Source organism: Phoenix dactylifera, chromosome 12 (assembly GCF_051530095.1).
Source record: "Phoenix dactylifera cultivar Ajwa chromosome 12, Ajwa_hap1_PhDact_Kaust_v1.1, whole genome shotgun sequence".
Lineage (NCBI taxonomy): Eukaryota > Viridiplantae > Streptophyta > Magnoliopsida > Arecales > Arecaceae > Phoenix > Phoenix dactylifera.
The window spans coordinates 22,287,000-22,302,892 of record NC_143201.1 but is presented as its reverse complement, the minus strand read 5'-3'; the positions used below and the strand labels follow the sequence as shown (position 1 = coordinate 22,302,892).

At 39.1% G+C, this 15,893-nt stretch overlaps 2 protein-coding genes across 7 annotated transcripts; one reads left to right on the top strand and one right to left on the bottom strand.

Annotated features, from left to right (window-relative positions):
- The first annotated feature begins 1,514 nt into the window (after nt 1–1,514).
- LOC103719580 (uncharacterized) lies at nt 1,515–2,410 on the top strand. Its single transcript, XM_026809425.3, has one exon. The coding sequence runs from the start codon at nt 1,641–1,643 to the stop codon at nt 2,265–2,267; it is 627 nt and encodes a 208-aa protein (XP_026665226.1). The 5' UTR covers nt 1,515–1,640; the 3' UTR covers nt 2,268–2,410.
- Nucleotides 2,411–3,260: 850 nt separating this feature from the next.
- LOC103719567 (uncharacterized) lies at nt 3,261–14,614 on the bottom strand. Of its 6 annotated transcripts, none has more exons than XR_015972248.2 (10): nt 13,998–14,491; nt 13,223–13,457; nt 12,917–13,086; nt 8,604–8,746; nt 8,262–8,439; nt 7,500–8,067; nt 5,747–5,859; nt 4,713–4,956; nt 3,842–4,087; nt 3,261–3,735 (listed from the first exon to the last, which is right to left on the bottom strand). XR_015972248.2 is itself a non-coding variant. In XM_008808882.6 (10 exons), the coding sequence occupies exons 2-10, from the start codon at nt 14,186–14,188 to the stop codon at nt 3,508–3,510; spliced, it is 2,070 nt and encodes a 689-aa protein (XP_008807104.3). In that variant the 5' UTR covers nt 14,189–14,283; nt 14,357–14,614; the 3' UTR covers nt 3,261–3,507. The 6 variants fall into 6 exon arrangements, 4 of the variants coding, with proteins under 4 accessions (XP_008807104.3, XP_038986067.2, XP_088565245.2 ...); XR_015972249.2 differs by having other exon boundaries at nt 3,261–3,728; XM_008808882.6 differs by lacking the exon at nt 3,842–4,087 and having other exon boundaries at nt 13,998–14,283; nt 14,357–14,614.
- Between the last annotated feature and the right edge of the window lie 1,279 nt (nt 14,615–15,893).

Below are 15,893 nucleotides of genomic sequence, written 5' to 3'. Positions count from 1 at the left end.
CGAATATAGCGTTTCCACTGGAGGCCTTTTCACATCGATTGATCCTTCTGATCCACGTCTAAAGAACTTAAACTTTGTAATATTATTAAAAAAATGTCACCTAAATTTTGTAATATTATCGAGAACTTGTCAAACCGCAGGACTTGGCCATGGTATTCATGTACATGTTATGGCGATACCTAAAGCAGCCCTTTCGTGGATGCATGATGGTGAAGACTTTGACTATTTTCTGCTTTTCTTTTATAAATTTTCTAGATGCTAACGCAGAAAGCTAGAAGTCTTTTTTCTGGCACAAATTGTTTCTGTTCTGATACAAAATCTTAGCTTTGACTCCACCAAGCGAGATTCCCAGGATCAAGCCCGCATCGTTTTAATATTCGTCAGGTTCTCCATGCAATGAAGGATTAACCCAAAACAACTTCAACATGCATGGGGTTCACATAAAATATATCTGCTGACCCAAATCTAGCCTAAACTGGCTTCCACTTCACAATTAAAATTCATATTAAACCCACTTTCTTAGTAGATTGGTAAGAAATGCATTGAACTCATGCAAAATTTAAGAGTTCGAAACTTTTTTATTATTTTTTATTGGATCCGAATAAGTAAAATAGAGTCTTGATCGATTTAGTTTTGTTTCCATGAGAATGATCACATCTGTCCAAAACTGTATTTTGCTCTAATTAGCTCCATCCTTCCAGTTTAGACTTGGATCCACGTACATTTGAAACTCCTCTAATCCCTCCTAGTCCTCCCATTTCCAACTAGGTATAACATCATGTTGTCATCCTCTGCATGAAGTACCATCAGAGGAATGGTGCTGCCTTAAACACATGTTTAATGTAGTTCCATGGAGATAAGATGGGAGCAGGCAGCTAGCTTGCAACAAACTCATGCCGTTTCCTAAAACACGCTCTAGTTCTTATTGTCCTAAAAGTCGTATATTCAAATCTGTCATGTTCTCTCATGCCCACCGTGTGACCAAAAAAAAAAAATTATCTTGAGTGTAGTAAATGGTGTTGGTTTTTATTTGGATTCATATCCATTTCCACCTGAACCGCAAATTATATTTTATACGGTGTGCACCAATGTGGCGTTGCACCATGCCAATTAGCTTTTTTTTATTTTATTTTATTTATGAACCAATCACCAATTTGAACATACGATGAATAAAGCTCAAAAGAGAGGAGGAGACAGAGGTGATATGAAGCTTTTACCCAAATGCAACGTTTATCTCTCTCTCTCTAGAATTCTTTTCTCTAGCCTCATACAAAACATCCACGATGCAAACTCCCTTCCGCAAATCCACGAAAGCCCACAACCCTCTCTCCCGCCATCTCCTCCCGCGTCAACATGCAACCCTCTCTCAACGCCCTTCCCCCAACGGCCTTCCCCTACAATCCCTGTAACTTCCCCACCACATCACCCCTTCCCCTTCTTTTTATCAACGGTCAATTTGGCTGGCGCTGGCCCTTCAATCCCCCCCCCCCCCCAACCCCAAATAAAGCATTCCTTCCAGCTAAAAAATAAGCACCACCATCTCCTTCCTCCATTAGTATCAACCTTTCTCCTTCCATCCCTCTCTCTCTCTCTCTCTCCATTTCTCTCATCCTTCAATCCTTTTGAATTCTGTTTTCATCATGAGCCCTTCGTCGCGAGAGATCAACGGCTCCCGCCCGGCCCCTCTCAAGATCCACAAGGACACCCAACTCATCCACAAGCAATCCTCCTCCTCCACCGCCACCACCCACCACCGCCACCATCCTGTCATCATCTACACCCACTCCCCCAAGATCATCCACACGCAGGCTCGCGACTTCATGGCCCTTGTCCAGAAGCTCACCGGTCTCTCCCGCTCCACCGATGACGACGACGACGACTCAGCCGCCGCCGCCAACAATCCCCCTCCCGCACCATCCAACATTCCCTGCAAGGACGCCGACACGATCCATGCGGCTAACAACGATCCGTCGCCGTTGTCGGAGAATCGCAGCATCGCGGGGGAGGTCGTCCACCATGTCGGCTGCTCCCCGCTGCCATCTGCCCCGGCCGCCATGTCGCCGCTCGGCTTCGACCCCCTGCCACCTCCTAACCCGTTCCTGTCGGAGATCCCGCTCTTCACACCCAGCTCCTCGGACTTCTTCTGCTCGTCAGGGTCCTTCTATAGGTACCCGGAGTCGGCGCTGTTCTCGCAATCCATTCCAAACATGGGCGGCTCCATCTCGCCTTCCATCATGGACACCATGAAGGCTTTCCCCGACTACTGAGATTGGCAGGAGGCCTGGTTTTCATCCATGGGCAATAATTCTCCTAGTTCAGTTCGTTTGTTTTGGTTGGCTGATCCTATCAGCTCCGAGGAGAGGAATCAGACTCCTTGTAGTTGGAGGTTGATTGGTTCGGGTTGCCTCATTTCCTTTTCTTTTCTTCAACGAAGCGAAGGCTTGCATCTAGTTTCCATTCTCTTTTTCCTGCAATGATACGGACATTGTACTGCGTCTTGCTGGTTTTGCAATCGAGAAATTTGAATGATAAGGCAAACTGGCAGCTAAATATATGGCGTGATCCATACATGCGGACAACTGAAGGTTTCGAAACTCGGCCTTTGGTTAGTTCCTAGCCCTCGAACAAACCAAAATAATTTGGTAAATTTGGTATTAATTTGTTACCATAATGGATCGACAGACTAGGGCCTAGAAGTACGAAGTACTACATCTAGAAGGATATAATTATTTTTTATATATATTAATGAACTGCTCAGATCCAGATCAAACTTGATGAGCATATCTGGTCCAGTTTTTAGGAATCAAACCGGAATACGATATGGTTATATTGCGAGCTATTACGGTGACATTCGGAGCCATTACATTGACCTAATTAAACTTTGTGCTGCATCAGCATCGTCGATTCTGAGGCACAAACGCTACCCTACAAACCTTTTAGATTAACATAAATTCAGTCAAACTAACCCAACTTAGCACATGAGACTGCCATCAAAAGTTGTTTACCTTCTCTTACAACGAACAAATTCTCATCTCCTACCCAGAAATCTCTGATGCTCTTGAAAGTCATAACATATGAAGGGAGAACACCCATGGAAACTAATGTACTTACCTGAGGACATGTGAGAGGGTATAGAAGATAATGGAAAGCACTTCTCAGAGCTCCAGTAGCACCAGAAAATTACAATCACAGGTTGCTGCATTTCGAAAAGGTAAGCAACCACCATGAATTGAGGCCATGCATAGTTTTTGAGCAGCCTATAGTAGTAATTGTTTTAATGGCATAAGCTCAAAACGCGAGCTAAAAGATTGTTATGCACAGCAGCAATGAGACAAAAGCTTAATCTGAATACAATCATGTGTATTGAAGACTCGTTTTTTTTTTCCACCTATTTTTTTAATGTCTCCTGCACTGGGGGGGGGGGGGGGGGGGGTGGATATAAGCAGAAAGAGAAAATCTTATTTATGAACATATGAAACAATTAAAAATACATGACTATATACACGCTCACTTCCTCTTTTTCTCTTCTTTATCTCGTTCAAGTACTACAGGAGCTGCTGGTACGCTGAACCACCACTCTCTTATTCTTCTTGTCCATCTCTCTGTGCTCGCTCTTCTTGGAGGCGAGTTCCTCGTGAATGCTTCCAGAAATATCGTTAAGATTATCAGTTTACCAGGTAGAAAGGCTATCGCCAAGGCCAGTAGAATCAGCACTATTATAGCTCTATCTGTTGCCTATTTACCACACGAATAATCAGTAATGTGTAAGATTATGACATTCATATTCATGTATATAAAGGAAAAACAAGAAGGCAATATCAGAAAGAAGGCATCATTTGACCTGTAGTATTTACAGAGGTTTGCATGCAGGTGTTAGAGACACTCGTTGTCTAATAATCCAACGAAAGCATAAGAATTTATGTTCTGTATGGGCATGTATCCCTGTATCTGATGCCACGTTGAATTTGTTAAATAATTAGGAAACATATGCATTGGACGAAAGATCCAACCAACAGGCTAGTTACCAGATGACAATAACTTTTAGTCAAATGGATAAATCGATCATAAGGAAAACAGTGAGATGGCCCTGAACAGAAAAGAATTGTATTAGATCAATCTAAGCACTATGCGACCAAAAGAAATCAACAAACTTAGTGCTTCACTAATCTAGATAGCGTAAGGTTCATGATCCAGGTTGTTGATAGTGTTACTTGCACGGTAATATCATTCATGACAAAAGAATGAGAGGAAGCAATTGGAGGACAAACTTGAAATTTCCCATATTGATAACTCTATATCTGTAAGCTGCACCAGCTATTCCAAGTACTGCAGGTTCCTCTAATAAATTCAATTTTATATTCCCATACATGTGTGCATCCCCGTGCATTTACATGTTCATAAAGTGATTGACCGATAAGGGACATCTCTCACCTATGAGCTGAACACAATTAGCAAAACATAAAAAGGAAAGAGTGCAACTACCAAGCAACAAGGTGCAAAATGGAAAACTCAGGAAGGACTCAAAGAACATTGGAACTTCCTGGGACTATCATGTGTTATCTAATCAACTTTCTAATGAACCCTTGAATGAATAAGATGAAGTAGGTTATATTGTCTTATCTCCATATACTCATCCAGGCACGCATGCTTGCACAATTAAAAAATATATGTGATGCGAAAGTACCAAAGATAAAAAAGAAAAAGGGACTAACCTGAGAAGGCACAGCCAATAACAAGGCTCGTAACTTCAAAAGAATGACATTCCCATTCTGGACTAGCTCCTCAACTTGAGATATAGCATTTTGAACAGCCACGAGCTGCTCCATAGTATTCATTGCTGGAGGGGCTGTCACCTTAACATGATTGATTGGCTGGCCTTCATTACATAATCTAGTGAGCAACATGAAGATTGCAATAAAGAGAAGCACCATAACAAGTACATAACCTAGCCATCCCCTGCACCATTCATATTGAAAGTATAATGAAAGCCAATGGCATGAATTAGTATCAATACTTATGTAAAAGAACATACCTAAATAAGCAAAATATTCTACTATGAACCAGCGAAAATCAAAGTTCCATTCATGAAATTAAAGGACATCCTACCTAAGAGCACATCATGACTCTTTCAAGGATGTGAGGACTCAAGTTTTTTCCTTTTTTTTTCTTCAGAAAGAGCTTGAGTATTAATGACATAGTCTTCCCAAGAGTAACAATGGAAGTGTTTCTTTTGGAAAAAACGTCTGATTTGCTAGCTCCCAGTTCATAGTTACAAAACATTGAGAGTACAGGTTTTAGTCTTTCAAATTTTCATCATCTATGATCACTCAACATAATGCCTACCACTGAGCCAACTGACAAGAGCAGCTCTGAAACTCCTCCAATATTATAATGCGTTAAGAGATAGTGCCATTATAACTTCTGTGCTTCCATTCAGCAGTCATTGTTCTTTTTCTTTTTTCTTTCTTTTTTTTCGATAGAACCCCCTATCATACACAATTTGGACATGAAATGTAGTGTAGCTCTGGTTGCTTTGGTGCTAAAGGAACCTTCAGATAACAGATAACAGACTAACCATCTCTATGCTAATAAATAGTATAAAGGTTCTAAATTAGTAAACATGACCACGTGCTTACACACATCATAAGGACAAAAGTGAACAGGTATATAAAAAAGGAGTTTCAGTAGTTACAAGAATGTCATGCACTACTGATAGATTATCTGTGAAAAAGTAGCAGAGCCAAACCTGATAATTATGTAACAAGAAACAGAACAGAATACCAAAGACCTGAGAGGTTCATCCCATGATGCAAAAGAATCAAGGATTTTTCCTAGTTCAATCATAGGATGTAGCAGCTCCTGCAAGTTTAAGGCAATGTGATAAAGCATGTTATATTTACACAAAACAAGAACATTGATGGATTTAATGACAGTTCAATTGACTATATTTGACTAAAGTGATGCCAATAATTCAAATGTGTCATTAACTCATATTCCACATTTCATGGAAAGGAAAAGCAGCATGAACAAACAGAACATGAAACTTATAGTAAAACACCATAACCAATTTGTGACATTCTGCTAGAAATGGATACTGAATACTAAGCTCAAGTGGGTAAATAGATTCAAGCATCAATTTCTCCTCAACACGTTCTTTCTTAAAAGAAAGATTCAAAATTTTGTTAAGAACAATATCACATCATATTCAACCCAAGGTTGTGCTTTGAACTCATGAATTCCTGTAGAAGTAGCTGCCTACTGACACCCAGATCGCCATGATTCTTTTCAAGATTAAGTACGATGAGAAATGGGGATGTCGAGTGAAACACTCATCTAAAAGAAGGTTTGAGAAATGCAGAAGTAATCGAGCATCTTAGAAGGACATGCTGGCAAAAGTCTAGCAATTGATCATTCTACAGATTCATGAGGGCAAACAGTTAGATGTTGTCTATTAGGAATAGATGAATTTATTTAACTACATCTGATGATGCAATAGCAAGAACTTCGATAAGCAACAAAAGATATGGACATCTTCAGGGGTGAACATAAGCAAGATGAGACAAGTTCAGGCATAAGCAAAAGACATGCAGGCAATCAAATATGTGGTAGAGCAAAATATTACTGGACCCAGCACTTAGGTCAGAATTCTGTTGCATATATTAACTCCTGGCATAAAATCCAGCCTGAAGATTGCATAAGTTGAGTGCATGATCTATCTGGCTTGTCAGGCAAAACACTAGAGACTGCATACATGTAGTTTAATTAAAGTGTATAGTTATAAAATAAAAAGGCTGCATATACTTCAAATTTTTACTGGAAAACAATTAAACCAATGATGTAGCAAAATCTAACAGCAATATAACCCATGAATTATTTCCGAAGAAAAAAAAAAGTCTCATCTGTTTATTTTCCTTACCAACGTAAAACTTGCTCGCTCATGTACAAAGATAAAAAGGCTGCCACATACAAAGAAAAGTAAAAAAGGCTACCAAAATCTGGATCCTCCAGGAATTCTTGTTCGAAGACAAACATTTCCAAACTTAATCACTTTGGAGCTTTCCTAGACAAGCACATACCATAAAAGGACCTTTACAACCTGATCCTATCCAAAGTACGACATAAGAAGACATTAAAACAACCTCTATTAACCCCAAAAAAGGGACTCCAATACCCTAAATGACTTTACATGAACCTATTATATTGATAATAATGGCACAAAATACATATGATGCATATGGTCACCTCCAAAGTGTGATTCGGTCAACATCACATCTTCATAGATGCATATGAACATAAAACTAAGAGGTGAAGCTGTAGATCGCGAAAACAATTATATGTAGCCATTTCAACTCATGTCGGATCAGACTAGTGAACTAAAGAACACGATTATTTTACATATCAATTTATGAAGATGATACAGTCATATAACAATAATCAGTTGAAGTAACACAAGGTCACAAGCAATATGTATAAAACAAAATAGATGACATGCATGTTACCTTCATCACCGCCAAATTTGTATCGATCCCGTCTACTTTAACTCCATCAACCGTGGCTTGTGCCCGCTCTACCATTTTGTAATTATCCCGAGACTCACTAACAGCCTTTTCTAAGGAACTCATCTGTCCTACAACTAATTCACCAACAGGAAGTCTTTCGTTGTTAACATATTGTGATTCCACCCCCAGATTTGACAAGACTGCCAAAACAGATATAGAATACATTCCACTTCCTGAACTAGATATGTTAACCTGATCCAACCTTCTAGAAGACACCAAATCAGCTAGAGTTTCTAGTATTAGGTCACCTCCGGGAAGCTGATCACAGAGATTGAGCATCAGAAGTGCCTCACATCGTAAGGGAATTGAAGGAACTAACTCTTGAATAGCTTGTAAACGCAAAATGCCTAGCACAGCCTTAGAAAGTGTTTCTTCCTTCTCAACACCCTTTATTTGGAATTTTCTAATAAACCTATGGGCATAAAGAATTTCTTGCATAACAGCCAGCCAATAGTCCCGACGTGAATGACCAGTAAGCTCTGGAAACTCCATGAACACTGGTTCCGATCTACAAACAAAATTGGAGGCATCAATAGGCAATAATCTTCTTCAAGAGCATTCAACTTTTACCAACATCAAACCCTGCCTGAATCCATTAATTTTCCACCCAGTATCCAAATAAAAAATAGAGAAAAGAAAAAGTAGCGGTAAGGAAGTTAAGAGTGCAACATTGGCAACAGACTGGAAAACAATATGACTTACAAGGACATCGATTTGTACATGACTGCTTTGTCAAAAAGACGTGAACCCCATGGCCCAGTCAACTCAGGCTTGATAATCTGTTTTAAATCATCTGCAAGGTCATATACTTTTGCTTTGTCATAAGTTATAACTCGTAGAGGTTCAAAGTAGAGAGCATGATCTGTCAGTGTTAATCTTCCTGCATTAATAGAGTTTAATAAGCAACCATAGCAGCAAGAGGGCATGACTGTTGCCAAAGCTCTGTGAATTTAAGTACTTAAGAATAAGCAGAGCATTAATCACTGCATGGTTTTTATCATTCACCAAACCCACAAATACAATGTTAGTTAATACGGAACCCACCAGGCCATGTGGAAATTCCTACATGTTCAAGTACCGGTTGGGTGGTCAATGTTCCATCTACATCAAGAATCTTTTCTCCTCTATGTGATCGAAGGCCCGAAAGAAGAGATGATTCTGATTGAGTCTTCATTTTTTTTATTGCTCTGCATAAGGGGGAAAAAATCTAAAATGAGACCCAATTTGCCCTTCATATTTTCAGTTATGAGCTGACACAGCATGTGCATAACTAAAATATCATTAGGAATGAAGAATAAAAGGTCAAGATCCTGTATCTGAGAAATACGACTCGAAGATAGAGCCATAGACTAAAAACATTGCCAGCTTTGTGAAAACACTAAAGTATCAAAACTAAGTTCTTGGAATATTTTACTCATCACCACGTACTCCAATTACTAGAGACCTATTATTAAATACTAGAAAAGAAAGAAGCACACAGTTGTGATACTTACAACATGGAACATCATGCTCGATTCATACGGTCATACCTAAATTTGCCTAATTTATTCATGTTAATTAGTAAGTTAGCCATAATTACGTCACTAGATTCATGCTCGAAGTGAAATGACACAGTGAAACTTTGTTCAAAACCAACATAAGCTATTATAAAGACATCAAAAGTTGGTATATACTTAGTGTCACAGAAGAAATTGCTTCAATTTATCAGGAAGTCACAAAAGACAAAGAAACTAAGATACGATGCCATCAAACCCAATGAAACATTAATAAAAGTAGAGAAGTAGACACCATAAGAGAGTTGGATAATGAGCTGTGCACTCTTGAGCAGGAGGAGGCGGTGCAGTTTGCATCAAGAAGTTAAAATATATTAAAAAGAACCATCCGATACTCAGAAAGGCAAAGCAAGGGAATTAAAAATTAATGACCTTACTTGAGCTTCATTATATGTGTCAAAGCGGGAACTAAGTGAACAGAGCAGTGCCAAGAAGTTGAATGGAGATTCTTGAACATGGAAATTAGAAAGGTTAGGCCAGGAGTGTCCTAATTTAAGTTTTACTAACATTTGAGAAGCATGGAGATGGACCAAAGGAAGGAGTTCCATTCTGTTTTTCACATTCTAACAGCTGCATTACAGTGCCATGGATTTGGTTCCAACTTCTAGATTTTAGTTACCATGCACTCAGTGCATGTATTTTGCTCATGATAGGGAGGTTAGTTGTTATCATCATTTAGAAGAAATACAGGAGAGAGTTGTTACTAACAGTACTGTTATGGATGGCAAATTCTCACTCAAAAAACTCATTCTTTATCAGAGCTAACATTCAGGTCCTACTGTTAAGGGTTGAGCAGGAAAACTTCATTATTTGCAGAAAAAATATAGTAGCTCCTTGGCTTTCATGTGTGAGGCATGAAATTATATCTACCATCTATCTATAATGCTACAGCAATTACGTGATTGAAATTGCACACATTTCAGTGCTTATAAATATATCAGATCTATATCGACATTCATCCGGCCCAGTTGGTGCAACATTTTATGTCTTCCTCCATATATCAGAGAAATAACTTCGTAGACTTTAAAATGATAATCAATATTAATGCAGTTTTTAAGGTTTACCAAGGCCACATGTCCATGGACAGATTGCCATGTTGTTGAAGTATATTTTAGTCCTCAAGGCAGTGGTACCTATCAGAACATAGGGAAAATACAAGAGGAAGAGTTTGAGGGAACCTTATCGCCCGGTACAGAGAAAAGAGGTGGATCAGAGCTTGAAGGACAAGCGAATAGTGTATGAAGAACTTCGTGAAGAAAAGAGAAAATTTGGTTGAAAAATAGCAAAATAAAAAGATGGGCAGTGCTGAAAGTCAGTAATTTGCAATATACTTAGCAAGGAGGCTCACAAACCCAGCAAGTAGCAACATTGATCTTATAATTAAAAAGCAGCAATAGATGTTACAGTCATCGATCACTGGAACCTTTCTCCCCTTTGAGCTCTATTATGGAAAAACTTGGCTTCTCTACCTAAGGAATATAGATGATTTGAGATCTAAATATGTGATGTTTGTTGTTGGCTATGGAAGGATAGTATGCATGGAAGATCATGCTTAACCACATCAATGCCCAAAATGTTCAAATAGCAGGTATGAATTTGCATGCAAGCCTTAAAGAATGCGAGAGAGAATAGAGGTGAAATATTCATAAACAGAAGGTTTTGGTCAAATGCTATGTATCAATATGAAAACAGGGTTGGTTGTGAAAATATCAATCAAGTAACTTCAATGCCATATTCAGTGAAATATCATTAATGGCAGATCCCGAAGTTGGAGAGTTTTGACACTCTCACAAGAGCATGTGGAACATATCATGATGGTTTTTGATTTTTTTTGTGATACTTTGATAAGTTTTTAATCCCAGTGAAAGGGTAGTAGATAACCCAAGCTCAAGTTTTAGTCAACTTGTCTGAAATTTTAATGAGGAACACAACACTTTGTACCTTTTTGGCTAGGTGCATCAAAGAAATCAGGACCTTTTCCCACACTAATATTTCTTGGCTTTGCTTCTGCTTCATCATCATTGTCTTTTCACTGCATTAGCTTTTATCGGCATTCAAAGTATCAACATCACACATTAAAATTGCTTTTCTCGTAAGCAACAAAATATTGCTTATTCGATGTGCCAAAACTATCATAATTGTTGACATCATGGGCTGTCAGATTATGTTATATCAATTTTGTATCTTCCCTTCCTTCCCTACGCTTGTGGGACGACCAAATAGCTATTGAGGCAGATTAGATACAATTACATGGAGGAAAAGCGGAGATGGACCAAGTTACATGCTATAAAAATTAAGGGACAACACAGTTTTTGGTGAAATATGATGAATTTAAGGAAAGGTGGAAGATTATTTGCATAAATTGCAGATGATGGTCTACTGACTAATTATACCTTGAGAAACCACAATTAGTAGAGTGAATGTGTGCTATCACCAACCCAGATAAATTAAGTAGGGATTGTATGTCAAAGGCATTAGATCAACATAAATACTAAATAATGGTATGGACATCAGGGGAGGAATTAGATCACTTTTGTTATCTTATTTTTTTAGCGAGATAGTAAAGAGAGGAAAATGGCAACAATTGGAAGAGACACATGATACACATCTATAAGGACTGAAGCGATACTGCAGCTTCCATAGTGGAATAAATGTTATGCAGCATACCATAAAGTTATTAGAGGGAGATGAAATGATTAAGGAAATTTACAATAATATCTGAGAACTAATCTGGGTTTTACTAACAAGGTTTAATGAAACAGCTATTTTCTTGCTTGTACAAAGTTTTCGTTGAACTGAAAAAGCCATATGTCACAGAGACATGAGAGGTAATCTGAAAGGGCATAGTTCAACAGGTTTCACAAACATTGTTATGGATATGAATAATTAATAGCATCAAAAGTAGTTTTTTTTCTTTCGAGATGCGATTTTCCACAAGCAATGGACTCATAACAGGGAGCTAGACTGCTGATGCCTGAACAAAGATGTACTGTCAATTAATTGCTGAAGGAAAGGGATGAAACATCAATTTAATAATGGAGAAAAACTTCAAAGAATGGGTGTTACAAGTTTGATAGCCTGAACAAACACCAGTATGATTGTTTACATTGTCTGGGATTACCATGCAGAAATTTGGGGACATGGACAAGCACGTGTCTATAAGATGGCGAAAAGGGATGCTATGTCCAATGAATCAAAAATGTTGGAGCAACATGAAGGGACAGGGTAAGCATAGGAAAATGAGAATACTATGGTGGTTAAAATTGAATACATCAGGGAAAGCATATTACTATAAGAAATCAAGATAACTGGAGGAGAATGTTGGGAATCGTATGAATAGACTTGGGGAATAGCATGAGCAGACACTAGCATAGACTAAGTGACAGTGTTCAAGTGATTAGAAATGGAGTGTTAAGGGAAGCATGTGAATATAACTGGAGAACAGTGCTGGGTATGGTATGTGCACATGCAGGCAGAATTAGATGTTCTTAGAAAGCCCTTGAAAATGCTTGAAGAGGGATGTAGTCCTTCATATGAATAGATTAAAAAAAATTATGCCACCTTTTATAATTTGGAATTTTGGCATAAGTCTGTTTACTGTGGTTCAACTGAGATATTATATATTAAGTTTGGAAAAGGCCCTTAAGTAGTTATCAAGATCTGCCTTCAAAAGTTCTGCTCTAAGACATTTGCGAAACAGATTGTTATGTCACATTGTCAACCTCAGGCATAAACTATTAATAAAACAAGTAGTTAGCAGTATCCTGCTGACAGCATATTGAATGAAATAATGTGAATGATAACCTGTCTAGCGCTCCAAGGTACTTGTCATATATAGCAAAGGAAAGTTGCCCTCCAGTCAAAGTTGTAAGTACGTCAAAAAGATTGAAACAGGTGACTACATCAGCAATGGTGGGGATCGCCGGTGCTATTCTAGAGAAAGCCTCTACCCCAACAGTACTCTCCTTGTCCACCTGTTTTAAAGATGAGAATGATGAACTTAGAACAACCAGTCACACTAGCATTTGCAAGCTATATCATCTGATTACAAAATAAGGGAATAATAATTCCAATAAAATTTATGTGTACGGGTCTCTATGAATTATCTACCTTGACTAAAGTCTGGCTTGCAGCAGCAGGAGCTTCCCAAGCTAACATCATATCAAACGTCACTCGGCGAAAGTTCTTATCAGCCAGGTGGTCTGCGCCTTGAGTATAGAGAGCAAGTGCTCGAAAACAACAGTACTCCAATAAATTTCTTGCATAATTTGAGGGGTGTTTTATGGACTCAGATGCCTCTTTATCAAAGTTATGCTGAAGCTCGTCCATTGAAACTTCAAGAATTCTGAACCATAGCAAGCGCGGAAGCAAAAGATTTGTGCAGCAGAGACAGCAATCCCATTACAATAATGAACATTTACTGAATCATCTAACACTCTCAAAATTTGAGGACAAGTGCACGAAGGCCCGCTACACTGCCTAGTAATTAGTGACTGACCCAAAGATGAATCATATTGATACTACCGAGCTTTCCGAACGGTATATTCTGATGAGGTATTAATGATTTACTCCTAACACTTTGTACCAAAACTAGTGACTGGATGACTAGAAACCCTTAGAAGTCTCATCTTGACAAAATTTATCCGAAATAATACAAAAAAATCCCATTTTCAAGTCCAATTTCAGTGGCACCATCCCGATTTCCTTTTTTATCATAAACAATAAGACGGGATTGAACCGATAAGCTGAACACTAAAAAAATCATGAATATTTCTGCAATATGTTGTATTTGTTGGAAAAAATTTCGAAGCTCTAACTAAACAGAAGTAGAATTCCGCTTCAGTTCGAAGTAAAATCGAATCACGGGGAGAAAGCAACGTTATACCGTGAGCAACGGCCGACGATGACATTGGCCATCGGGGAGAGCTCGGCAATCCACTTGCGCTTGCCGGACGGGGAGCGGCCCATCTCCTCGAACTCCTCGTCGAAGGAGCTCCGGCGGCTGAGCGCCCACTTGAACGCCCCGTCCTTCACCAGCCCTTCCAACACGTTCCGGGTTTTACTCATCATCGCCATCTCCACCACCTCTCCGAGACCTCCAAATTTCCCAATTCCAATGCGTCAGCCGCTGGGATTTCGCTCTCTTATCGCCCCCCCGACGAAAGCCCAACCTAAATCCTTCTCGGCTAAGATATCCATCTGGGCTAAAAGCCTAAAAGGTAAAAGATTTCTTGGATTACTAACCAGCAGAAGAGTTCCTGGTTCTTGTACCAGGATTTGGAGGAGAAGACGGAGTCGAAGGAAGATTACAAGGAAAGAAACGAGCAGGGGAAAGGGGGATGGCGCCCAGCGGTGACGCGAAGCAGGGGTGAACGAAGCAATCGTTTTTTACTCCTCTTTTCTTTTTCTTTTTTTTTTTGCTTAAAAATAAAAAAATAAAAAAGAAGGAAGAAGAGAAGCCTGATCAGTATAGCAACCCCTACTCGGCTCCCTTCCACCAGCAAATATTCGATGTGGATAGAAATTTTTGCTTATACTCTTTCCGACCCGTGGGTCATCCTACATGTGAGTAGACCATCCTAACGCCATCTCACTGCTAACTGGATCAGATAGCGTTTTCAATGAATATGTTCAGACGAAAAGCATTCGATCCTCAATATTTAATTGATGCTCGCACGTTTCGAATCTTAATAACACTGGTAAAAATAAAATTCCGTTCTAACTGTACCATCATTTTTTGGCTTCCGGACGAGGAGGCACAAATGAAGAGATTGTGATCTTCTTACCTCTCAGGGCTCGTTTGGTTCGCGGGAAGTATTTTCCCTCCTAGGAATATGATTCCTGGGAATCATATTCCTAGGAAGAGGATACCTAGGAAAGTATTTTTGGCATGTTTGGTTAACCATGGGAAAGTGACAAATTTCCAAAGTGCTTATGTTTGGTTGACCATCCACTTTCCTAGAAAAGTTATGTATAATTCCTATTATGCCCTTAATAAAAATTAGGTCTTTAATGCCTCTTTAATGCTTCTTTAATGCTGAAGGGTCTTTTTGGGAAAAAATAAAAAAGGAGTGATTTCCACCTCATGGGAAAGTAACTTTCCCATGAAATGTGGAAATCATATTCCCATGGGAATACAACTTTTCCATCTCTCTCCTTTGAAAACTCCAACCAAACAAGAGGCATTTCATTACTTTTCGGTTGACCACACTTTCTCCTCTCTTTTTCCTGCGAACCAAACGAGCCCTCAGTGAACGGTTGGTAGAGAGGCCTCGGTTGCCTGGGCTATACAGCACGCTTGGTCGGGGGGTTTGATTGGAAGCACAAATCTTGGCACGTGAGATGCGCATAGTGGATTTGATCTGGTGGTTGTTAACATAAAGATGGGTTGTGTGCTGGAAAGAGAAGTCATTAAAGCACTGGAGTTGTTTTTAGAAAACTAAGCCATTGTATATTAGGTTCAGGCCCTTCAGGGATGAGTTGGAAATGAGAACTCCATAAAATTGACAAAAGCCTACCTTAGTTCTTGGAGAAATTATATCTGATATCGTGTGCACCACGTGGTTATGTACGCCACCAATTATAATTACTTATTTCTATACCAATGCACTAAAATAAACACTTAATGATTGGGACCCATAGGAACAAGCGCATGATGCGCATCATATAAGATATAATTTCTTCTAGTCGGTGTAGGTTTGTCTAATTATTGCTCGTAATTTTTTATTGAAGGTGCTTGGTTGGATACTTAAGCCTTATGTTGCTTCCTCTGAAGTAGACA

Bases quoted from the DNA above. Each gene is read 5' to 3' on its own strand.
- LOC103719580 (XM_026809425.3), top strand. From the start codon at position 1,641: ATGAGCCCTTCGTCGCGAGAGATCAACGGCTCCCGCCCGGCCCCTCTC.
- LOC103719567 (XM_008808882.6), bottom strand. From the start codon at position 14,188: ATGGCGATGATGAGTAAAACCCGGAACGTGTTGGAAGGGCTGGTGAAG. The intron at 13,087-13,222 runs GTAGATAATTCA...TCTTTAAAACAG, and splicing joins CAAGCCAGACTTTAGTCAAG to GTGGACAAGGAGAGTACTGT. The intron at 3,736-4,712 runs GTTAGTCCCTTT...TGTGGTAAATAG, and splicing joins TATTGGCTGTGCCTTCTCAG to GCAACAGATAGAGCTATAAT.